The 23,637-nt window shown below is 34.6% G+C and overlaps 1 protein-coding gene across 3 annotated transcripts in view; it reads right to left on the bottom strand.

The window, feature by feature from the left end:
* Window positions 1–6,506: 6,506 nt before the first annotated feature.
* CTNNA3 (catenin alpha 3) overlaps window positions 6,507–23,637 on the bottom strand; it is a 1,664,900-nt gene continuing 1,647,769 nt past the window's right edge. For all 3 annotated transcript variants that reach the window (XM_063101675.1, XM_063101677.1, XM_063101676.1), the window contains one exon: window positions 6,507–10,013. In XM_063101675.1, coding sequence (XP_062957745.1) covers window positions 9,726–10,013 — 288 coding nt within the window. In that variant the 3' untranslated portion in view covers window positions 6,507–9,725. The remainder of the gene's footprint in view (window positions 10,014–23,637) is intronic.

Here is a 23,637-nt window from a genome sequence, read left to right as displayed (position 1 = left end):
GAGAGAGAGAGAGAGAGAGAGAGAGAGAGAAATAGCAATCACAATAATAGGTTGAAATTTTAGAGGAGAAAACAGAGCTATGGTTACTAGAGGTGGAAAACGGGGAGGTGGAAGGGGAGTGGGAAGAAGGTTACTGAGAAATTAATGAAAAATTGGTTAACAGACACAAAGAATGATTACATATTGTAATGATGAATAAGCTGTCTTGACTTGACCATCACACATTATATACAACTATTGATAGTCAACTTTGTACCCTACAAATATGTATAATAAAGTATCTTCCAATAAAAAGTAAAATAAAAATAAAATAAAATAAAAGTATTAAAAACAAACAATGAAACAAACAAACCTGGTGTGATTCACTCTACCCAAGCGCAGCCCTTGCCAGCTCCCTTGGGTTTGACATTCCTGTTCAGTCTGAGAACATCCTTTTCTGGGCGCATATCCCAAGGGAAACTCTCCTTTCTAAAACCAAGGAATTCAGATAGAACAGAAACTAAGAGTTTCTTGACAGCTAAGGACAGCAGCTATCTCCTCACAAGCCACAGGATATTGGAAAGGCAGTGATCGGAAGTTCCATCTCTGAGTTACTGCTCCTGGATGGAATGTCTAATGGTGCTGCCCAAGAAATGTCAGGGCATCACCTCAGCCTCCCAAAAGGAACAGACTCTTCTTGCAAAGAGTGCTTTTAGTTTCACTTCCACCTCCAGAACAAGCACGACAAACTGATCAAGGTGGAGAGAGTGCTGCTGCCAGAGCAAATGTGGGCTCCTGGTGCCCACACCAGGTGACACAGAAAGGCAACATCAGGCTGGCATTTCCATTAACAAAGAGGAGGACAATGTCTGGCAGAACTGAATGAGGGGAAGTATGGTCTTTCACGGAAATTAAGTGATAAAGACTCTACGCTTACACACTGCATGTTGAGAAAGTACTGAAAAAGACTGAGACTTGGCAATAAGTGTTCTGAAGCAGTAAGAGCCCTAAAGAAAGAAAATGTCCCAGAGCAGGTGGCAACAGCCCCAGGAAGAGGAGCCAGAGACTATCCTCATGGGATTTATACAGAAAAAAAAAAAAAAATGATCATCAGCCTGGAGAGGAGGAAGCTAATATTCAGATGCGGGAACATTGGAAGAGCCATTGGTATTCCATGGCCACTAAGGAGTGTGTTCAAACATTCTCAGAAAAGTTAATGGTCATTTTCATAAAGTCCTAAGCTAAAGAACAACTCCTGAACTACATAGATATGACAATTAAAGTCATGTCTCATACCCATATTAGACCAAAAATCCTAATTTAAACCAAGAATTTTATTCTATCAGATATGCTACTGGTTACTTATGTTCATGTGGCAGTTTGTAAAAGTACACTCTCTGAATTGTATGTATAACTGAAAGAGAGTGACACTTAGAAACACATGATAAAACTCAGCAATTCATTAACCTCCTTTTTTTTGACCCATCCATGACACACACCACCAAATATAAACACAAAATGCATAACCAAGCCTTTCATTTTTATTGCTCTAACAGATATAGCTTAATTATCAGTTGAACAATTTCTTACTGAATTACAGAGTGACATGAGTTGAAATGAAAATAAAGTAAAATACTACTACATCACTTCAAAACAAACCCAGTGTTACATTTGTGAAATAATGCAGTTGAGAGCACAATGAAAAAAAAAATTTCATTGATTCAGTTAAACACAAAAGGCATGCAGAATCAAACAAGGAGTATTTGAGTTTCCATATCAATGTTATTGGGTATTAAAGAGCTTTTTCTATTACTGAATAAATAATTCATTTTTATTGATGGGTAGAATTGACTTTAAAGCTAACTAAAGACCAGAAAGATTCTACAGTGTTTTTTGCCAAATTTTGTCTATAGCCAAAGCACAAAACTGCTTTGAATCTGCCATTACTGTAATAGATGGTTCACTCAGCCTCACTCTGCCTCTGCACGGCGGGGTGAGATGTACAAACAAGATGGTCTGAAACACCTCAAATGCTACTAAACTCAAGCTCTCAAGATATTGCTGTGATAAACACAACTATTATCGATTGCTTACTTTTATTGCAACCCAGACTGTCTTAGTTTAAATCTTCCTTTGTCCTGAATTTTAATGTGCATATTATCTTCAGATATGTCACTAAGTTTAAGCTGTCAAAGTTGCTATTTGTAAAAGTGTGTGATTTTTTTTTTTTTTTTTTTTTTGGCCAGTTACTATAGAACTAAAACATAATCGAAATGAAAACGAGGGGCATCTGGAAATCTTTCACTGGAAGTTTTAATTCATATTTAATCACTCAACTCACCCAAGAAAATATTGTTTTAAGCCTCAACTATTAGGTACTAAAATGGGCATAACATTTGTCTACTTTTGTTTTCAGGGACTTGGTAGTCACAGATATAAAGGAGAAATTGTCATTTGGATCTAAGAAAATTTTCTTTAAGAGAACTATATTACACAAGAAAAATATTCAAAAACCAACAAGTAGCACAGCTTAACCCTGCAAGACAGTTACTGAAATCCTCATATTTATATCCTTATGGACACATTATATACTAATACATAAGAATAGAGAGTCATAATGGTTTAAGATTTGGCAAGCCATGGAACACTATCTCTACAGTATTTTTAAAATTAATTTCATGTTTAAAGCCTCAAGAAGGAGGAAAGCTATTTGAGAACATGAACTAACATCTCAGACTTGCCTCTTTGCTTTATTAATAAACACTCCAGTCTCGTGTGAAAAGCCCAGGTCCAGGAAACCCATTAGTCTAAGCTAGACTCTCAGTGAATACCACAGACAGGTTCAGATAATTTACAAAGATGGAAAACTGGTGTGACAGGCAGAGGGTTGGCCTGTAACTGCATAATCCATGGTTGTTCTAATAGAAAAACGAGTTATCTACAGGCTTTTGAACTATTGATGCAACTATTAAAATGGGGCTTTAAAATGTTTAAAGAGATGTCACAGATCTTCAAGACCAAATAACCAGAACGAAATAGAAGCATCCTTCTGAAAAATGCCAAGGAAACAAAACCTTAGAACTAGAAAACATCTTATTTGATGTTTGAAATGAAAACACAACTACCCTGCTCATACTGCTTTGATGGCTTTTGTATGTGTCCTATAATGAAGAGAATTTTAGACAAGATTTTTAGAAATTTGAGCCTTTTTAAAAGATAATTTTCTTCTTGAGGGATCTCTTTTCCTATATTTGGGAATAGACACCATCGTGACTACCAGATATACAAGAGTGATGACCTCAGACAAGCACATTCCTAGTTTGAGGAAACACATGTGGCTCTACCATAAAAAATATGAAAAAGTCACTTAACTCCCCAAGACCTGAGACACGGAAGCCTGTCCAGCAGCATGGGTGAGAAGAGTCTAGCCTTCAGTTGACGCTAGAAAGAAAGACCATATGAAGTTAAAGGACTCAGTTTACCTGTAATCGGGCACATACTGTGCACCTTTGTGACCTTCATAAAGAAGGAAACATATTTGCTGTAGTATGAGTAAATTTGAAATACAGGGTAACTTCAGCCTATTTCAATAATCCTTGGTCAACGCTCTCCTGGAGCCCATAACTTTAAACACACAGGTACACATTAGCATAAAAAAAAGAGAAAAGACATGGTGCCAACAATGGATTTTACCAACCAATGCTAAAGATGGGCTGAAACAGGCATTTCCATCGAAGCTTTATTCTCCACGGTAATAAAAATTTGGCAAGGGTTGTCCTCTTATTTTAGATCATCTAGATAAAATATTTACTACTCACATACCTGACACTCTACTTTCAGTTACTAGAGGTGAGAATATGGAGCTAATTGTTTATATGCTTCTCATCTGCTTTGAATAATGTAGGATATGTATTAAGATTTTTTGTTGTTTCTGTTCTTTTCACTCTTACACAGGAAGCCAGCCAGCATTTGAAATGTGTATCTCATCACCAACTGACAAATTTAATCCCATTTTCCAAGAAGTCTGGATGGTGTGGTGGCTAAAAGTTCAGAATCCGGGGTGGAATAAAATAAATTTTAAAACCAGTGAGAATCTGAGCAAGATTTTATCCTACTTAAGCCTCAGCTTCATTATGTATCAAATGAAGCTAATAATGTCTATCCCATAGGGTTATTGAGGGTATTAAATGAGAGGAGAGTTAGCGTTTAACACAGAGCTGGCACATGAGGGCAAGAACCATTATTTGTTTTGTTACGTAGTGTATCCTATGACTCTGGAATAGCGGCTGGAACATCATAATTGTTCAAAAAATAATTGTTAAAGACATGAATGTGTGATTATCCTGATTGGCTCCTATTGGGAAGAATGCCACCCATCACCAGCCAAGAGAATGGCTGAATTTCCGTTTCTCAATTTGCAAACAATATTACTAAAACAACCTCAAAGTTTGTGTAGTTCATCCTCTTGCCTCTGACATGACTTTGCCAAATCACCAAATCACCAAGTGTCCCATCCCTAAAGATTTTAGGAAGATCCCTAAAATCTTCCTCAGGATGAGGCTGCCTAATCTTTATAGAACCAAAAAATTCTTCTGCCCTCCATCTATGAGGGCTATCCTATCTGCAACTATCCCTCCTAATCCCTCTCCTACTTCTGGCACTTTCTCATCCATGTCTCTTTAGAACTGCTCTGTATTTACTCCTTCTTTCTGCAACTTGCCAAGCTAATGTTAAAAGTCAATCCAGGTGTTTTGTTCCCACAAACCCTTGGGGAATGCTGGATGCCATAAAACAGGCTGCAGCCATAAATCATCTCATCACAGGAAACATAAAAGGGGCAGCTCCATGGACCACATGTTGCCTACAGATGAAATTCTGATCAGGTTCAGAATTTCACGGTTCCATTTGAAGACAGTTCTCTCAATTAGTGCAGTCAGGTCTCCCTATCCCTCCAATTACCTCAATTATTCTTTTTAATTGGATGCCTCTAAACTTTCTGATACGTGAAGCAAATCTTCTTTTGAAGTGTTCAGGAATAGATTTTATCTACTCTGTTGGGTGAAAAATATTCACATGTAAAATGACTAGTGTTTTAAACTATTCTCGATTTTGCTTTGATAGAAAACATGTTAAAAAATGTTCTCATTTATTTGAATTGGTTAAAAATGGCAAAAAAAAAGTATTTAAAATTTTAGTTCTCTTTTTTTTATATGTTTAGGATAGTGTTAATAGCCTTGATGAGGACACTTTTAGGTACATACACCTATTTATAATAGAATCCATGTTTTCAACTATCCTAATTAGACCCAAAGGGCCAAAATAAAAACTCTTAATCTACTTTGTGTGCAGACATTTTCATCATTATCCCTGGTTTATTTATTTAGTGGTAACATGCAAAATATTAATACTAAACATATCATAATGGTATGGAAAGAGAGTCATAAAGCAAGAAATAGAATATTTATGTGAATAAGTGTTATTTCCTGGTATGTGATATATAAATAGAAACAATGACATGTCACGTTGCAGAAATTTTCCTAATTTACTTAAAAAGAATTATTAAAGTCATACACAAGTTATATTCTTTTTAACTGGATGTTCCTAAGCTTTCTGATAAGTAAAGCAGATATTTCCAACTTAACAAACAGAAAAAAAAAATGGATATTTGATTCCTAAAGATTCAATAAGCAGAATATTCTGTCTCGGCAAAAGAGAGGCTGACAAAAGAATGTGTGGATTTTATTCAAACTGGGATTCCGGTGCCTGCTTTGCAGTTCCAGGAAATTACTTACAATGATACAGAAACAGGCTGGGGATTCTGCAATGAGTTCACCAGAGAATGGTGGATATCAGCAGGAAAAGTCTCAGATCTCATTCCACTCATTCTACCACTATGCAAAAATCTGTATCCATGGGAACCACAATCCCAAGCATGAAAATGTGTATTTGACAGCAAAAAGGATAGAAACATATAAAGACTAAAGGAATAATACTGCTGGAAATTAAAATTCATTATTTTAACTGAGACCCTGAAGAATATATTAGTCAATTTATATGTAAGATAGATACCTACGGAGAGGAATAAGAGGAAAACACACTCATTGGGGTAATTGGCTAAATTGGGTGGGCCTGTCTGCACCATTCCAGTTAAAAACTGTGAGTAGTTAACAGGAGGATGCTTAGCTCAGGGTGACACAAGAAGACTACCTTAAAAGGTTTAGGAAGCCATTGAAAACACTTTTCCCACTGTCACATATTAGTCTTTTTAGCCATTCATCATTGAATTTGAGGAGCATTCATTATTGAATTTAAAGGCCTAGATTGGATACTTAGTTGTATATTCACAATTTTAACTATCTCACTATAACATTATATCTCTAAAACTAACCTCCTTTGAAACTAAGTGTGTCAAGAATCGGCCTCTCTGTGGAGCTATGGGGGCTCTTATCCCCTATACAGAAGAAATTTTATGGGGAACATATATATATATATATATATATATATATATATATATATAAAATGTTGATACTAAGTTCAGAGATTTTCAAAGGACAGGAGGCACACTTAAGAATATAAAGACGATATTGTATTTTCTAATATATTCATAGTTTGCCTTCATATCATAGGACAAACAGAAAGGAACAATTAACACATTAGTTCAGAAATTTAGTGTCAAGAGTTTTTTTTTTTTTCCTGACTCACTCGAGAATCATTCAGAAGCTCCATTAGAAAGAAACATTTTAATCCAATAACTTCCATTTGTGATAAATAAAAGACAGAGATTTATATTTCTCACCTTTCACGTTTGATTAAAAACCTACCAGATTTTCTAATTAGAAAGAAGAATCTTTTGTGGATTATGATTTCATGGATATTTTCCAAGATATGTTCTGATTCCTGTCTAACGTTTGGCAGAGATGCTGGTGGCAAACCAGAGAAGGAACTGTCCTTGCAGGTGGTTTAACCCTCTCCTCCCTCACTAGGAATTTTTTTCCAATGTAAATTAACATAAATCATTTACACTGAAAGAGAAAGGTGAGTTCTGATTAGCAGGATCAAGCAAATGTATCATCAGAGGAAATACCAGTCTCTGCAATGTGATTTTAAAAGGTGCACAAATAAACCAACAAATTATCACACTCATTAAGAAATTTCTGGTATTATCCTGCAGAAGAAAGGCCTAAATATAAATATGTCCACTACAGTCATGCTTATTGATTAGATTTAACTATGCTTTATAATACAATAATCTTTTGTTAATATCTTTGCTAGTAATTTTTCTTGTTTATAAGCATTTATATTATCAGCAGATTTGAACTGAACTAAATCGTAAAATGCTGCCCACTGCAGTAATTCACTCAGGTGGACAGATGTCTTTCTTACCTCTATGCGTCTTTTTTTAAAATTACGCCTTTGATTACTACAGAAGATTTATTCTGGGACATTCACTGAGTTAAACATTTTATTATTTTGTTTAATTATAGTTGTTTGCTTTGAGTTAAGCTAGAAATCTACCTACGTTAAAGAGGAGAACTTGTTCACATTTTGTTGTGAGTAGAGTTTTTTAAAGAGAAGAAGGTTATTTGGTAATTGTATAATTTCGAGTTATTTCTGTTCTTTTGGCATCCAATACTGCTTTCTAAATTCCGACATGTAGAAACATGGTGTAGGGTCAAAAGGACATTAGATTTTGTAAATGAGACTTTTATGATCTTTGTTTATATAGATTTAGGAGCTAAGATATACAGCTAGTAGTTTGGTAATTTAAAAAAAAATTTTTTAAAAGATTCTTTCTGCAACTAAATTATAAATTCACATTTCTTCCTGAGAAAAGGAAGTGCCATAGATGTCACTCTTTCAATGTCTACACTTAGAGCAGAAAACAATGGTAGCATTTCAACAAAAGAAACCCTCTATTTGCTTCAACTATCTGTATAGTTCTGGGAGAAAGAAAAAATCATTTGGATTCCCTACTTCCCTTTATCACTGCCTTCTCTTTTAGTAAACTCTGTCCAGAAGTTCTTGTGGGCCAGTCCATAGTGTAGGATGGGGAGGAATTTATTGCCTTTTCCTCTTAGAAAGTTTATGCGCTGATCCCAGGCAATCCAGCATTTTGAAAGAATGAAATAATTCACTACAATAAAAGGAAGTTAACATTTCTCTTGTAATTAATAATGGCCTGTTAAATTGATCCTTTTTTTCCCTACCATTTTGTTCAAGACATCACACATATCATGCTCTTAACCTTTATGCTTTCTTACGTTTCATGCATCCTTTACCCAAACTGGTCCTCCTAACATCAACAGGTGCTGTGTGTATGACTTTTATCTCATTAACCTAAGGTGACGTGATTGTTGAAACAACTCGTCAATGTCAATGTTGTACAAATGGAAAGTTACAATAATAAATAGAATGGGGAATCAATGTTAAAGAATTCTATGAATGGGAACCCTATGAGTGCAAAAAAAGCGAACCTGAAACTCAGCTCCTCCAAAGAGTCCATGAAAAAGACTCTTTGAGATAGAGAGGCAGCAAGAGAGAGAGAGAGAGAGAGAGAGAGAGAGAAAGAGAAAGAGAGAGAACAGTGCACTAGACTCTGAGATGATTACGAAGTCCATTATGAACTCAACTAGGGATTAGCACAGTGATTGGATTTATAAAGTGATCCCAATGACTTTTATTAAAAAGAATGTTATTAAAATTACTCCAACTTCATTGCCATTACCTTTGCTTCATAGTTCAATGGTACAGTTCACACAGTTATATTTTACTCAATGTCAAAACGTTTTTCAAACTAGGCTTTTCTTTTGAATTACAATTGCTAATACAAATGGATTTTTAGAGTCATGTAGAACTCCTTACACTGCTTTTATCACAACTATATATAGTTACCTGTAGGAATACAGTTCAGTATTTCATTTCCCCAATGGGTGATATCTCTTTGGGTATGACTGGGTATCTCTGAAAATCAATGGGTGATTTCCTCATATGTGTTCTGATGGACCCAACACTCAAAAGCACAGACCTGCTGAACATTATGGAACCTTAAAAGGTGCATATGTAGCATCAAAACTCACTGTAACCTTTGCAATGTTAATAGATCATTTCAGTAATAACTAAGACTGCCCTCCAAAATCCAGCATGTATCTTGACTGCTCAAACTTGGCTAGTTTATGATGAACATTAGCCTTATCAGTTGACAACTGATGCAGTTATCTAGAGATTTAAAGTTTTTTTCCTATGACAGAAATCACATACTTCTGTCAGGTTAGGTACCAGGTTCAGCCAGGTCAAGAAAGTATTGAAGATTAAATGGGAAGATATTTTATAAAGTCTTTTGTTTCCATTGAAAACAAAGTCAAGGGTTCATGTCAGTGTTTTAATTCAAAATGAAAGGAATGAGTGTACTCGAACTATTACAGATAAAAAGGACTCACTTGAATCTCTTCTGTTCATTTAGTACTGAATATAAGCTATTCCCTGTGGTGGAAAAGGCTGAATAACACTCAAGGGTTTTATTCATTCAACAAGCATATATTGATTAACCCTTAGGTGCTGGCCATACAGAGATAACAATGACATGATTCCAAATACATGTTGCTTACATTGGTTCAGCCCCCTAATATTTTATATTATTTGTGAGTTAAGCTCCAAAACTTAGTGAAAGTAAGAACTAATCAATTATAAAACAAAGCAGCATGGTTAGCCAGGATTTTATAATATAGCCACAAGGGTAGAATAATGGTTTAGTAGATTTGTCTTCCTCTAAATTCACTCATGACTTGCACTGGATGGATTTTTTTCTTTGCCGAGCCTCGTCTGACAGCTGCACAAGTTTCCTCCGGCTTCTCTCTCTTAATCAAGGGTTTTTTTGCAGGAGCCTTCATTCTCCACATCACGACTGGGTGCCGGGGCCCAGCAGGACTCTGGATTCGGATGATCTTGGTTGAGGCAATGTAAGACATTTTCACTGTTTGCACTACAGCATTCATTAAATTTTTGGCTGCTTGGATCAGAGAGGTGACACTGTCCAACTGTAGGAAAAAGAAAAAGGAAAGATATTATTATTCAAGAGTGTGATCAGGAACTTAAAGGGATTTAATGTTATAGAAGCTGAAAAGTTCCACTTTGCTTTTAGCCCAAAAGTCAATGAGTTAATCCTCATTTTACATATCGAGTGTAACTATCAACATCAACTATTCATCTCTTTTTGATCACTCATCTATGTATCTGATATATAAATGGATCCACATTCTATCTTCTAAGATGATATTTTAGAAAGATTAAATTTGTTCTGTTGGTTTTTATGAAATCATATAAATTCTTCAGTACCCTGATCTGTTATATGATACCATAATGTCATATGGTCATCGGTTTCTTTGTAACGGATCTCCCTGTTTCCAGGAGGTAATACCAAGCCCTTTCTGTAAGACAGGACTATCTGCAATAAAATCCACATTATATAAAAATGATTTTATAGGAGCAACAACTGAAAGCTTCTGTAGTTTAAGGTACATATTATACACACATGCAGGTATAGTCATGTACATATACTAATTTCTTTCATGAATATTTTCAAAATAATTGCATGTCAAAAGGTCTCTTATTTAACACAAAACTTTTATCATATCATGCAGTATGTTAAAATAGAAACAGCCTAGGCTTTACAGTCAAATAAAGTTGAATTTAAATTCCAGGTCTGCCATTTGGTAGCTTGGGAAAATTATTTAACAATTTTGATCCTAGTTTCTTCAGTTATTATATAGGAAAAATATGTTTATTAAAGGCAAAGTAATACATGTAAAGAAACTACTAGAGTGTGTGCCAAATTGTTGATCATTATTAAATATCATTTCCTTTGTTTTCTATGAAGACTGACAAAATTGCTTAATGATGAAGATGCATTAATAAAATTACTAAAGGAAACTTTTTCCCACGTGATTCTGTTTTTGTTATTATTTTCTTAGTGGTTCACAAAAACAATCTCAGGGAATAGGGTGATGTCCCTAGAATCTTGCAAAATGCCTTAGAGCTAAGCCAAGTTGATTCATTTCTATACAATCAACACCTCTTCCATTATTTTAGTTTGGCAGATTGTCAACCACGGCCAACTCATTCAGGGAGATGTGCTTCCACTGTCACCTCTCTGTGATGTGTGCTGTCAGGGATGAGACTCAAACCCTTGCTCTGTACTTAGTAAAATCCATCAGCAGCTGCCTGGCCTGAGTACTCTACCTTTGCTGTTCGAGGAGTCTCATCTCAGCAGAATAAATGAGCAAAGGAAAGTAGGAAGCTGAGATTATGTGCCTAGGGCAGTGGACTAGCTGGCTGCTTCCTGGTAAGAAAATTTAATTAGCCCCATTATATGCCACACTTGAAATCCCTGCAAAGGTAGCACCAAAAAATATATAATTTGAAAGGTAGTAATACTTGGCAACCACACATCTTTAATTCGTTTCACTTATTGAAGCCAGAAATGTAAAATCTGTGAGTGTAGCAGGAATGACAAATGTTTTATAAACATTAAAAAGGATTTCATGAAGCATTCACATGTATTTTGGAGGACACTTAGAGTTTCTGAATATGCATACCACTTAGATTTTGAATGGAATGACACTCTTTGTTTTTAAATTGCTCTACAGACAGATTGCAAAGCCAAGGTCTGCCTTTAATAATTAAGAGTTTTCATTAAAAAACATTCTGTAGCCCAATTAGGTTCTGAAGGTGGTTTCCCATACTGCAGTGGGAAGAAGGAAGTTTTTTTAAATGGTGAAATAATATGAATAGTGTTGTGGCTCCTTGGTAATGCCAACCCTCAAACTTGAAAATATTGGGTTTACCGCAAGGGCTCTGTACCACCATAAAGTTTCATGGAAGCAGGTCCTAGGGATCTCCTGTCACTCAGGAATTTGACCTGTGGCTTTGGCTTTCCCTGTCTAAAACTTACATGCTCTTCTCTTCCTTTCGACTTTGTAATCTTTTCATGTATACGTTGTGTTTATTTCATCTCCATTTGCTTTTTTTCATGTAAGTGCTATCTGTAAACCAGCAGTCTAGAGAGGGTTTTTAAGTTCGATCTATGCCTCAAAATGTGAAAACTGGCTTGTCATCTTTCCTCACTGAGCAGCAAATCCCTACCTGTGCTATTGTGATCTCTTATGTTGGCCTCTGACAAATCCTTTGATTTTAAAATCCTAAATGGCTATAGTAAAATGTTCTCCGCATGACTCAGAAAAACCACAGGACAAATTACCCCTCTAGGAGATCATGAAGACTAGTTTTGCAGACAGATTAGAACAATTGCTGAAAAAATACTATTATTTCATGAGAAAAACTTATCAGACACTCTACGAGGATCTTTGAGGTCTAAGAACTATGTCTGCTAAGACACCTAACTCTCATCTATTAACTAAATCACAGGTCACAGAAACAGTGGGCATATACAAGCCTGACCAATGGTAGAAAATTTTGTTCATGACCCAAGCAGTGTCTTGGGCCTATTTATTGAGAATAACTATGCACAATTTAATTTCCACAAAAAAATATTATAAACCCTTTTATCCAGGTCTACTTTCATGAAAAGTCCTTTAAAGGAAAGATTAAATAGAATTCTCTATGTGAAAAGAAAGGCAAATTTGAATAAGGTAATACACTACACTTTGGGGTTTGTGTTTAACTTATTGAACAAAATTTTCTGAACTTCACTGTTGTACCTGTTCAAGACAGGAATTTTAATTTATTCTAAAAGCCCAATAAAGCAAGACAACCTATAAAACTCAGGTCCACACATTCTTTTACTATTACAAATCACTTTCATTTACAAAAAGCTCTTCTAGGCAAATGTAACTTGAAATATTTACTATCGAGCAAGCTCTTTTCCTTAACATCTGGTAATACTCTTCTCTGATCCAGATGAGGTATATTTGATCAAGATGTCAATCGGGAACAGTAACATCTTCTAAGTCTCTCATACCTCCTACGGTTATATGTAAATACTTGTATGCATGTACATATAAGCAGCTTCCTTCCTATCCTTCTAGAAAGAGGGACAGATTTTAAGTAACTCTTCAAAGAGAATTGTGACCTAAATTAAAGGCTTAATCTAGATTAAGATTAAAGGCTTTCTAGATTAATTTGATGTCTACCATTTACCATAGTAAATAGGAAGACAGCTATGCTTCTGATGCTGGTGACTGCTTATTCTCAGAACACTGATGTGGTTTCAAAATAACTGAACCTGATAATCTAGTAATGTCACAATAAACTGCTCAAAATTGCCTATGCCCAAACATAAATTGGTAGGTTCTGCCTTGTTTTCTTAGTACTTAGATGAATAATAAGTGATTATAAATTAACTCAATAAATTAATTGTGGGATGTATTTTGCAAACAATCCAAATATTGCCCATCTAAATAGAGTCCTAGTCAATATTATCATTCTATACGAATCTTAGTCGATTTTACTATAATGTATCTTCTATGCTTTGTGCTATGCATTATATGGTTTCAGTTAAACCACAGTACAAATTTGATCAGTTCTAAAAACGTCTTCAGATAAAAGGCTTGCTCTTACTTAGAAACCTATCAACAACACTTTACTACAGAAAACAGGTTTAACAACAATAAAATATATTTTCTTTTCCCTCATAAAATGTCAACTTTTTGTTGATGTAACTAGTATACATAGAATATCTGGATCTTTTTACAAAAGTCAACGCTAAACACCTGCAATGTAAGTTGTTGACAACTATGTCAATTTGGAATGGCTTCTAGCAAACTCTTGTCAAAATCCTATTGTAATTATGGATAGCCAAGAGGAATATTCAAAAAGACTCACAAGATATTCCTTCTTTTGACTTTGTAAGTTTCTCATCTATATTATGTCAAAACACTAGAATGTCTTACCCTCATACTGTATTACTCTAACTCACCACATTCAGGGGGCAAGACCCTTACAGACATATGCTTTGCATGAGGAGTCTAAGCCTAGTGAACCTCACTTCCATTTATGAGGATCTCAACTCCTTGCACCTGGTCTGTCATCTGGGAAAAACAAAGTTTCTCTGGGAACTACCATGCCAGCTGCCTCTGCTGGTACTCCTGATGATGCCTGGAAGGTATATTTCCTTTTACCTAAAGATAACCTGTTTGGTAAACTGGTTCCAAGTTTAGGCTTGTAAGTCTCAATGTTTACCTGAACTCAAATACCTTTGGCAGATGTCTCACCTGCACAAAAGCAATACTTGAAAGGCAAATGTATGGAGTTTGGTTCCAAGTATAATAACATTTTATAATAATTGCTAATATCTATTAAATGCTGTTGCAAGCAGTTAATGTAAATTAACTCACAGCAATCCTATGAGATAAGTACTATTATTATCTTTATTTTATAAATGAAGAAATGAAGGGATAGAACGGTTTGGTAAGTCGCTCAAGGTGGCACAGCTATTAAATGGTAGAGATAAAATTTGAACCAAGGAAGGCTAGTCCTACCTGGTATTCTTACTCATTACATAAGCCTGCCTCTCAGGAACATGGCACTTCCAATATGTCATTTTTTTCAGATATTGAACAGTTGAACAAGTTGCATTAACATTAATATAATGTCTAAAATTTTAAAATTGACTATCCAAGAACTTTTAAGATTGCCCTTATTTTTGTAATGCATATTGGTACCAGAAACAATGAGCAAATCTTACTTGCTAAGGCATTTTGTGAAGATGGTGATTTGAAAATTTATATACGATATTAATTTCAAAATTGCAATTTTTGGAATAGCAAATAGAAATAGTCAGCCATCCTTATAGGCCCCAAACCATTTAAAGACATTTAGATTAAGACTATTTTACTAAAAAAAAATCAAAATTTTTAAAATCTGGATCTCAGTAAGCAAATCAATAAGGCAAAGAAAAATCATAAACAAATCCTATTGTAGTTTCTAGGACATGCAAAGGCATACTACTTAATCTTTAAAATATGTGACAGTGTAAATACAATCCTGATTAACCAAACTTTTTTTCCAATTCTCAAATAAAATTAAATCAATTTGTTTGCCCTGGTTTTGCAATAGAAACCAGAATATTGTTGTCTGACACTGGAGTTTCTTTTTAACTCTTATTTAAAGTACTCAAACTATTGGGAAATGACGTTAGCATAGGCAATTTCAATGGGCATATGTATATACATTGGCAGGTAAGTAACAGCATAAAATGCTTCTAAAAAAGCTTAAAGATTTGTAGTCTTTCTAACTTATAGGTGTTATTTACATCTCTAGATGGATTTGATGATGGTAGTTGTATACTACAGGAAATGCTTACTTTTTTTTTTTAGCAAAAATACATCAACCAATTTAATATGTTTTTATGACACACTCCGAACCTCTCTTGAGGAGGTAATTTTATCTCAATACCTAACACATTTTTTTTTTTGTTTCTGAAAAGATTTTTAGAAGAATGGTCTTTATTGAAAGCATTCTCCCTTTTAAGATGCATTCAAAATTTCAAATGTATTCAAAATTTAATTTGACTATTGAGCAAACTTAATAGTCAAATTAAATAAGGGGCTTTGTTAAAGCTAGTCAAAATGAAGTTGCATCTCCAAATTGAAACTGTCAAGCTTATAATCAAATAGAGAAGGTGGCTTATTCTTTGAATATGAGGAATTATTCCAATGGGCCACTAATATGATTCTCACAGTAAATTTGTCCAACTCTCCATTAGAACATGACAACAGAAAAGGACAACTTAAGTTGAAAGGGGGAAAATCAATGCATGGGATAACTAGAGAAATGTAATAATACTGAAAGGGCCAGACATAAAATGAAATATGATATTTATTCACTTGTAATCTTGTTCTGTCAAAAGGAGTTTTCAAAGCTAATATCCTTCTAAAGCAAGTACTTGAGGCCAAAAAAATTTTGTATCACTTTAAAAGGAAATAATCACAAACATAATGTCGACTCATGTGGCTACTCAAAATGCATTTTAATTTTACTTGTTATAAAAATATTCAGGTTAGTAATATTGATGATTAGTTATCCTTCAACCAGGTTGACTTATAGGCAAATGTTTAGCTAAAGAACTAGTTTTCCAAATAACTATAGCCCTAGCTACATAGATTCAGAAAAATTAATGTATTCTTTCCCAAGTCGAGCAGGAGTGAGCTGGGTTTGGTGTGGTTCTCCCAACATCAGTGTTTCAGCCTTTGATTTCTCTTTTCTCCAGCAGCAGTTAGGACACTGAGGTCCTCCCTCTCCATAGACATCTATGTGTTGATATTCACCATGACATCTTCATGATGCTTTAATAACTATGGTCTAAGAGCGGGAAAGAGCTTCAATCCTACACTCACGTCTTTCATACCCACAGGCAGAGATCAACTAGGCTGTGTGAAGCAAAAAGGCCAGATTACATTAGTTTTACAACTCATGCAGGATGTCCACTTGATAGATATTTTCACATCTCTATATTTTCAACCTCTTTCAATCTTGATTATTCTACCATATTAATCCCACTATTAGCAATAGTCAACATTTCTTAGCTCACTTGTCTCTCTACTACAGACCTCTTGCAGAATAGAATTATCTATGTCCCCAGCACTGATCCACAGTGACTCTCTATTACTTTCAGAGAACCTCTTCATTGATCAACTGGTTTTCTAGACAAAATGATGGTCACCAACCTGAAGCTGACAGACAATGCTCCTATGTGTCTTAAGCCAATTTCTGCATGCATTCTATCCATGCTATTTCAAACTTCCTCTCTCAGCATCTCTGGCACCTTATATTCTCATTTGCTCTGCAGATTACTTCTCTTAAAGCAAATATAAAAAAAGCAAGCAAACAAACAACAACAATAAAATAGAAACAGCAAAAATAAAACTGCCTAAAACTTGGTCCTTCATTCTTTCCATTTCTGTTAAAAGAAGAGTTATCTCTTTTTCTTTCTAAAACCAATACTTCTACTGCAGTCTAGATTCTTTACCTCCCTGTCTTGTTGAGGACTTTGCAAAATTAATAATTTCCTTCTCTTAATATTTATTCTCTTCTTTCGTACTGGCTTCTTTACTATAGCATTTAAATGTTCATGAAACTCTATCTTAAGACACAGCCAGACTTTTAGAAATGTTGTCTACACCCCCTAACACTATTTTCATTACCTCTCACTTCTTGAGCAATCTGATTTCTACTTTCATATAAATAAGTTTTCTTTATTACATGTATATATACCACATGTATATTATTATGTGGTATGAGGCATAATTAAACATGTATATAATATTATATATGTATAATATATATTAATTATAGTAGATAACACATCATATATTATATGTGTGTTAAATATATAATATATATGAGTATATTAAATTACTCAATAGGTAACCTTCTATATATATCTGGTTTCTTTTGATCAAATCCCATTTATAAGATCAATTAATACTCTTTCTTGTGTAATAGCTCATTACATAAAGATATCATAGTTTATATATCCATCCTACTGGTGATGGAATATTTGGCAGTCTGGAACTACCTAAAATAGCTAAATATAAAATAAATAGAAATGTCTGAATATTCTGGTATGTGTCTTTTGGTGAACAAATATATGAAATTTTGTTGGGTATGTACCTGAGAGTGCAATTGCAGAGTTATGAAAAGGCATTATGTTCAGTTTCATTGGATATTTCCAGGGATTTCCAAAGTGCTCCTGCAAATTTATACTCCCACTAGCAGTATACCAAGTTCCAATTGGTATACATCCTCATCTACACTGATTTTCCATATTTTTCACATTAACCATTTTGGCAGGTATGCAGAGATTAAGGTTTTAACTGGCATTGCCCTGATTACCGATGAAGACAAGCATATTCTGCTATGCTGCTATCGACCTGCATCTACAGACCTTGTTCAATTTGCTTTTTAATAATTTTTACATCTTTTTCTATATTCTTTTGGATTTTCTATGTACAAAAGTATGTCATGTATGAATAATAATAATTGTATTTCTTATGTTTCAGTTATTTTGTCTTTTTTTTCCCTCTTGTATTATTACACTAGATAGAACCACTAAGACGGAAGTGGTGAAACCAGGTGTTCTTAAAACATACTCTAACTCAAGGAGAATGCTTTCAATATGCTATTATTGATTTCTTAGTTAACTCATTTATTAAGTATTTCCTAATAAGTGAGAGTTTTCTTTTTATTATTGATTTCTAACCTAAAATAGGATTGTGATTAGAGAACAAGCTCTGAATCATTTCAAAAACTTAATATTTGTAGATGCTTTCTTCATGACCTTACATGTGGTCAAATGTGGTATGTTTTAGGTACACTAGAAAGGAATGTGAATTCTTGTATTGTTACATCAGTTTTCTATTTATGTCAATTAGTTTCCTTCAGCCTCTTCTCAGTCAAGCCTCTCCCAACTCCAAGTATCAGGCAACCACGCATATGCTTTATATCCCTGTAAATTAGAGGTACCTTTTCTACAGTTGCATATAAATGGAAGTCTGTGGTATGCAATTTTTTGTGTTTTGTTTTTTTCACTCAGCATTATATCTGTAAGTTTCACCCATGCTGCAGCATGTACCAGTAGTTCATTTTATTTGTTGCTGGAAAGTATTACATTTTATACATATACCACAATGTGTCAATCCATTAACTTGTTGGCTGACATTTAGTTTGTGTACAGTATTTTACTATTATAAATAAAACTGCCATGGCCATTCTTGCACATCTGTTTTGTAGAATAATTTTTTATTTCTCTTGAGGAAGAATCTAGAAGTAAAACTATGTTGCATTGTAAGTGTATGTTAAACATTATAAGAAACTAACACACTGTTGACCAAAGTTATTTTACCATTTAAATACCAGCTGCAATGTAAGCACATAACATTTATTCTACATCCTCGTTCATACTTAGTATTTTAAATTTTTTTACATTTCAGAAATTCTAGTGAGTATGAAATGAAGTGTCTGTGTGGTTATAAGCTGCTCTTTTCCTAATGATTAATGATGGTAAGAATATTTTCATGTACTTAATGAGCATTCACATATCCTCTGTAATGAAGTGTCTGTAAAGTATTAGCCCCACTTTTGGGTTATCTTCTTTTCATTCAGTTTTATTGTTCTTTATATATTCTGGATATAAGTCCTTTGTCAGATATAGATGTTGCAAATATTTTTTCCTTAACTGTGCCTTTCTTTTCATTTTCTTAATTGAGTCTTTCGAAAAACACAAGATTTTAAATTTGTCAAATCCAGTTTATATTTTCTTTCTTTTACGGCTAATAATTTTTTTGTGCTATCAAAAAATGTTTGGCTACCACAAGGTTACCAAGGTCTTCTTTTATGTTTTCTTCCAGGTATTGAAGTTTTAGATTTATGTTTAAGGTTATGCTGATCTTCGTATCAATTTTTGTTCATGAAGTGATGTTCAATATGTTTTACTTATGTAGATATCCAATTGAACAAATTGGAACACAGAAGGGGTTCAAGCACTATTTGGTCAAATGCTTTTCTTTTCTTTTTAAATTACCTTGGAATTGCTGTCAAAATTAAATTAGCATAATTTAAATTGTAAATGTCATTTCTATTTCTGTATTCTCTACTCTGTTTTGTTTCTATGTCTATCTTCATGCTAGTACCATAGTATCACAGTAATATTCTCTCGGGGAAGAATACCATGATACTAGACTAGGTGGATCCTCTTTCTTACATGCCAATAGCAATCTATGCTTCATCTAACATTAGATTAAGCATAAGGCAATAAGATCTATGTAGATAGAGACAATGCTCTTTTTCACCTTATCTTATTCCTTGACACAGGCTACAGGAGATATATGGCATATAAAATAATCGAAACATTATTCATATAAGTTGTAGAACTATAAGTGCAGAATCCATATGAATAATATTTTCAAAGATAGATATAATTTCAATTATTCGTTTCTAGTATGCATGAAACTATTAATATTTCCCAGACATTCCATACCCAAGCTCCATATACCAGGAGGTTTGGGGCCTCTAAAAATAGCACAAAGATCTTTGATCAAATGATATTTCTAATTACTTACATTTAAAACTTAAAACAAATTTGTTGAAAGGCATGCTTTTCAGGAAGTCCCAGATTCCCACTATTAGATCAATATCATTAAAAATGTTAGCATATCAATGAGAAATATGTCTTATTAGCCCAAGAATAAAACATCAGTTTTGTAGCAGACAACCTCTATTTGAATTCCAAATCTGCCACATGCTAGATATGCAGCCTGGGAAAAAAAATCAAATAGCTCATCTGAGCTTCTGTTTCCTTTCAGGGTAACCATAATAAAAACTCATTTCAATGTTGGTTGTTAAAATTAAACGTGATAACAGTTTTAACATACTTAGCAAGACCTTTATACATGCATGTAAATTAAGCTATGGTTTTTATAAGTTTATAAGGTGAATTAGCAGATAATATGACACCGAATTTAAGAATTTTGATGGAACAAGACTTAGGACAAATTCTAACAAAGACCGAAAACCCAGGAACAGCACAAGAACATTTCTTGACAGTTAGAAGTGACGGGAAAGGAGCTGTGACTCTCTTTCCTATCATGTGTGACACACTTGTGTGCACACACACACAAACCCATTTAATGTACTTCTGAAAACAGTGTGAGGCCAGCTCTGCTCATCATAATTCTTTTAGTGAGTCAGGGACAAGTGAGAAAAACACAACCTATTCTGGGTGTTTCAAATACGGAATTCAATACAGGAAATTAAGTATAAAGGCAATGGAAGAAGCCAGAGGCCAAATGGTTGATGTGAGGCAACCCTCACCTCACCGTCAGCATAAACTGTTACTATTCCTAGTGCTGAAGGAAATGGAAAAGATGAAGCCATGACAAGCAGATAAAACATCAAAAGTGCACGATTGCTAGCCAATAGTCTACCAATTGTCTTCCATTGGTTAACCTTAGCTGAAAACCAGAAGCCAAAACAGCTTGACTATGGAGGGTGAAAGTAACTATGGCTAGCAAAGTAAAATTTCTGCCTGGGCATGCACATCTCCTTATTTTCAACATGTCATGGTTTCATTCATAAAATCTCATAGTACTTTTTCATTTCTGTAATTATAATATTGTGCGTGTTTGAAAAATCAAGTTCACATGTCTGTGCTCTCATATAGTCATGGAGATGTTTGTGTGAAATCAAGTAGTTATCTTCCTTACCTCTATCCCTAGTAAGAAAAATAGGGTAGAGTGATGGACTTCTTAAGCTCTCAAGTCTTTTACATATTTGTGGTCTTTCTGTTGCTGTCAAACATGCCTATGCTTCTCTAGAAAAATCTTCTAGAAATATTTGTTGTGAAAAAAGAGGTTATAGGAGAAAGGGGGTTTGCATACATTAACTTTAAATTATTACTTATATACATAAGTGTTTAAACTGCATAAAGTTATACACAGTATTTGGTTTTCTAATTTTAAGTAAAATGTCAGCTTCTCTGACTTCTTTGAAATACACCTAGAATTGTGGCACATGCTGAAAGTCTTCTTGTGTCCCAGCTTTTCCAGAGTCTTTGAAGATCAGACCATGGTTTAAGACAACTCTATAAACTCTGTCATTAGCCTCTATCACTAAGTTAAAAATTAAATTTCACAGTTATCTAAAGTAAGAGCTATACTGAAAATTTGACTAACTTTAGACAATTGAAACAAAATCTAAAATAAAGGTATCAGTTTTCTGAGCTCTTGTGTGCTTTTTTTTTCATGTCATATTCTTCCCATAATCTCACTTAACCAGTAGATCCTGTTATGGGGTAGAGACATTACAATTATGTATCATGTTAATCATTTAAAACTAGGATAAGCAGCAGCAGCTTTAAATTATACCTTTATTGCTTCATCAACCCATTGGAAGGAAAGGGCAGCAGGTGTGTAACAAAGCAGAGCAGTGCTTTTAAAATTATTCCAGTAGAAGCCTGGAGCAACAAGGCTGTTAACTCAGATGTGAGACATGGAATATGTCAGGTGAAAGAAATCTTGAGGAAAACAATAAGCGTCTTTTCAATGACTATCTTCTATTTCATTCAGAATCACAAACTTTATATCTAAGTGAATGTCAGAGTTTGGAGACGTGTCCATAATAGAAAAATACTGAAAAGTTCTGTTCCCGAATTTAGTCTCTTTTCAAATAAAAATTCTCTCTCATCCTGCCTAGAGTGTCTTATAAAACACAAAACAATCTTCTGGAGTCTTTCTATAGATAAGCACAGCTGTCTTCTAGTTGGAGGGATGAAGTTCAAACACATTTCAGAGCAGCTGGTTTTTCCCTTCTCAGCTGGTTGGAAAACGGGAAACTTTATTGGCAGCAAGGCCCAACCCCAAAGCAGTAGGCGTCTAAACAAATCCCCAGTCACTGGAATTCAGCAGGCAGTAGAAGCAAGAAGTAACGTGTGGTTTTTAATCACTGTGATCTTTGCCTTTGTGTAAATTCAAAGGATAAAGCCCGCAGGGTTAGGTGGGTGACTGCGAAGTTGTGTAGGAGTGTGTTGGGAGCAGAGAAAGAAGTAGAGCTGAAGGGTTAAGAATGTGGACTCTGGAAGAAAACTACATAAATCCAGATGAATTCTTCCTCTCTCTGAGTCTCAGTTTCCTCCTCTCTAAAATGAAAAGCCAACAATATCTACCCTGTAGGATTGTCATGAGGACAGACTGTGATAACCAGATTAAGCACAGAGCACAGTGGGTTGTATTCACACTGGGTCACTATCACCACTATGATTATCAAGGTTTTGAAAACAACAACAGCATTTCTTTCTCAGTAGTTATTGCAAAAAGCGAAAGAATAAACTTGTTATAACGGCTCCCATTTTTTGTGAACTTGTGTCAGGGCCATATGCTTTAAAATATTATATATAATCCTAATAAAACCCTTGTGAATTAGGTATTAATTTTCCCATTTATCAGATAAGCTATCTAACTAAGAACTAGGACTCAGAATTTTAGAACATTGCCCAAGGTAACACAGGCAGTAAGAGTAAGCTGGGATTAGACCTAAATCCGTCTGAGTATAATTCCAAAGCCCCCCTTCTCCCAGCCATTATGTGCTGCTACTTTCTCAAGAAAAGGAATTTTTTTGATAATTTCATGAAAAAAGTCTCCTCTCAGTTGGGACTGTTTTTCTCTTGCTGAGATCTCCCAACCCACTCTTCTCATTATACATCTGGATATTTTGCACTGATATATTCTTTCTCTCTGGTTTGGGAGTCTTTTTTTTTTTTTCTCTCTCTCTCTTTTTAAAAAATCCCTGAACATTGAACTCTATTGATTACCTCCACTCAAATAAATGGAACTCCTCAGCTTCTCTTGTCCTCCAGAAACATGTGCCAAATGTGATTGCATACTAGATCTCCCACTGCATCTTAAATTGCACCTTTTTAAAAGAAAGACAAACTTTTGTGGTAAAAAACGGTTTGAATTTCTCAGCAAATCTCTATATTAGTGGAATGCAATTTTTGTGTTACATGCCTAACAGACTGAATGTTGGGAGGGGTGTGTGTGTCTGTGTGTGTGTGTGTGTGTGGGTGTGTGTTTTTCCCACTTCAGATGCTCAGGGGTTTATATTCTCTTTTTAATCTCTCCATTCAACTTGAACATCCATAGGTCCAAGAAA

The sequence above is a fragment of the Cynocephalus volans genome, chromosome 7 (assembly GCF_027409185.1).
Source record: "Cynocephalus volans isolate mCynVol1 chromosome 7, mCynVol1.pri, whole genome shotgun sequence".
Lineage (NCBI taxonomy): Eukaryota > Metazoa > Chordata > Mammalia > Dermoptera > Cynocephalidae > Cynocephalus > Cynocephalus volans.
The sequence above is the reverse complement of the archived record's forward strand: the minus strand, read 5'-3'. Positions and strand labels throughout refer to the sequence as shown.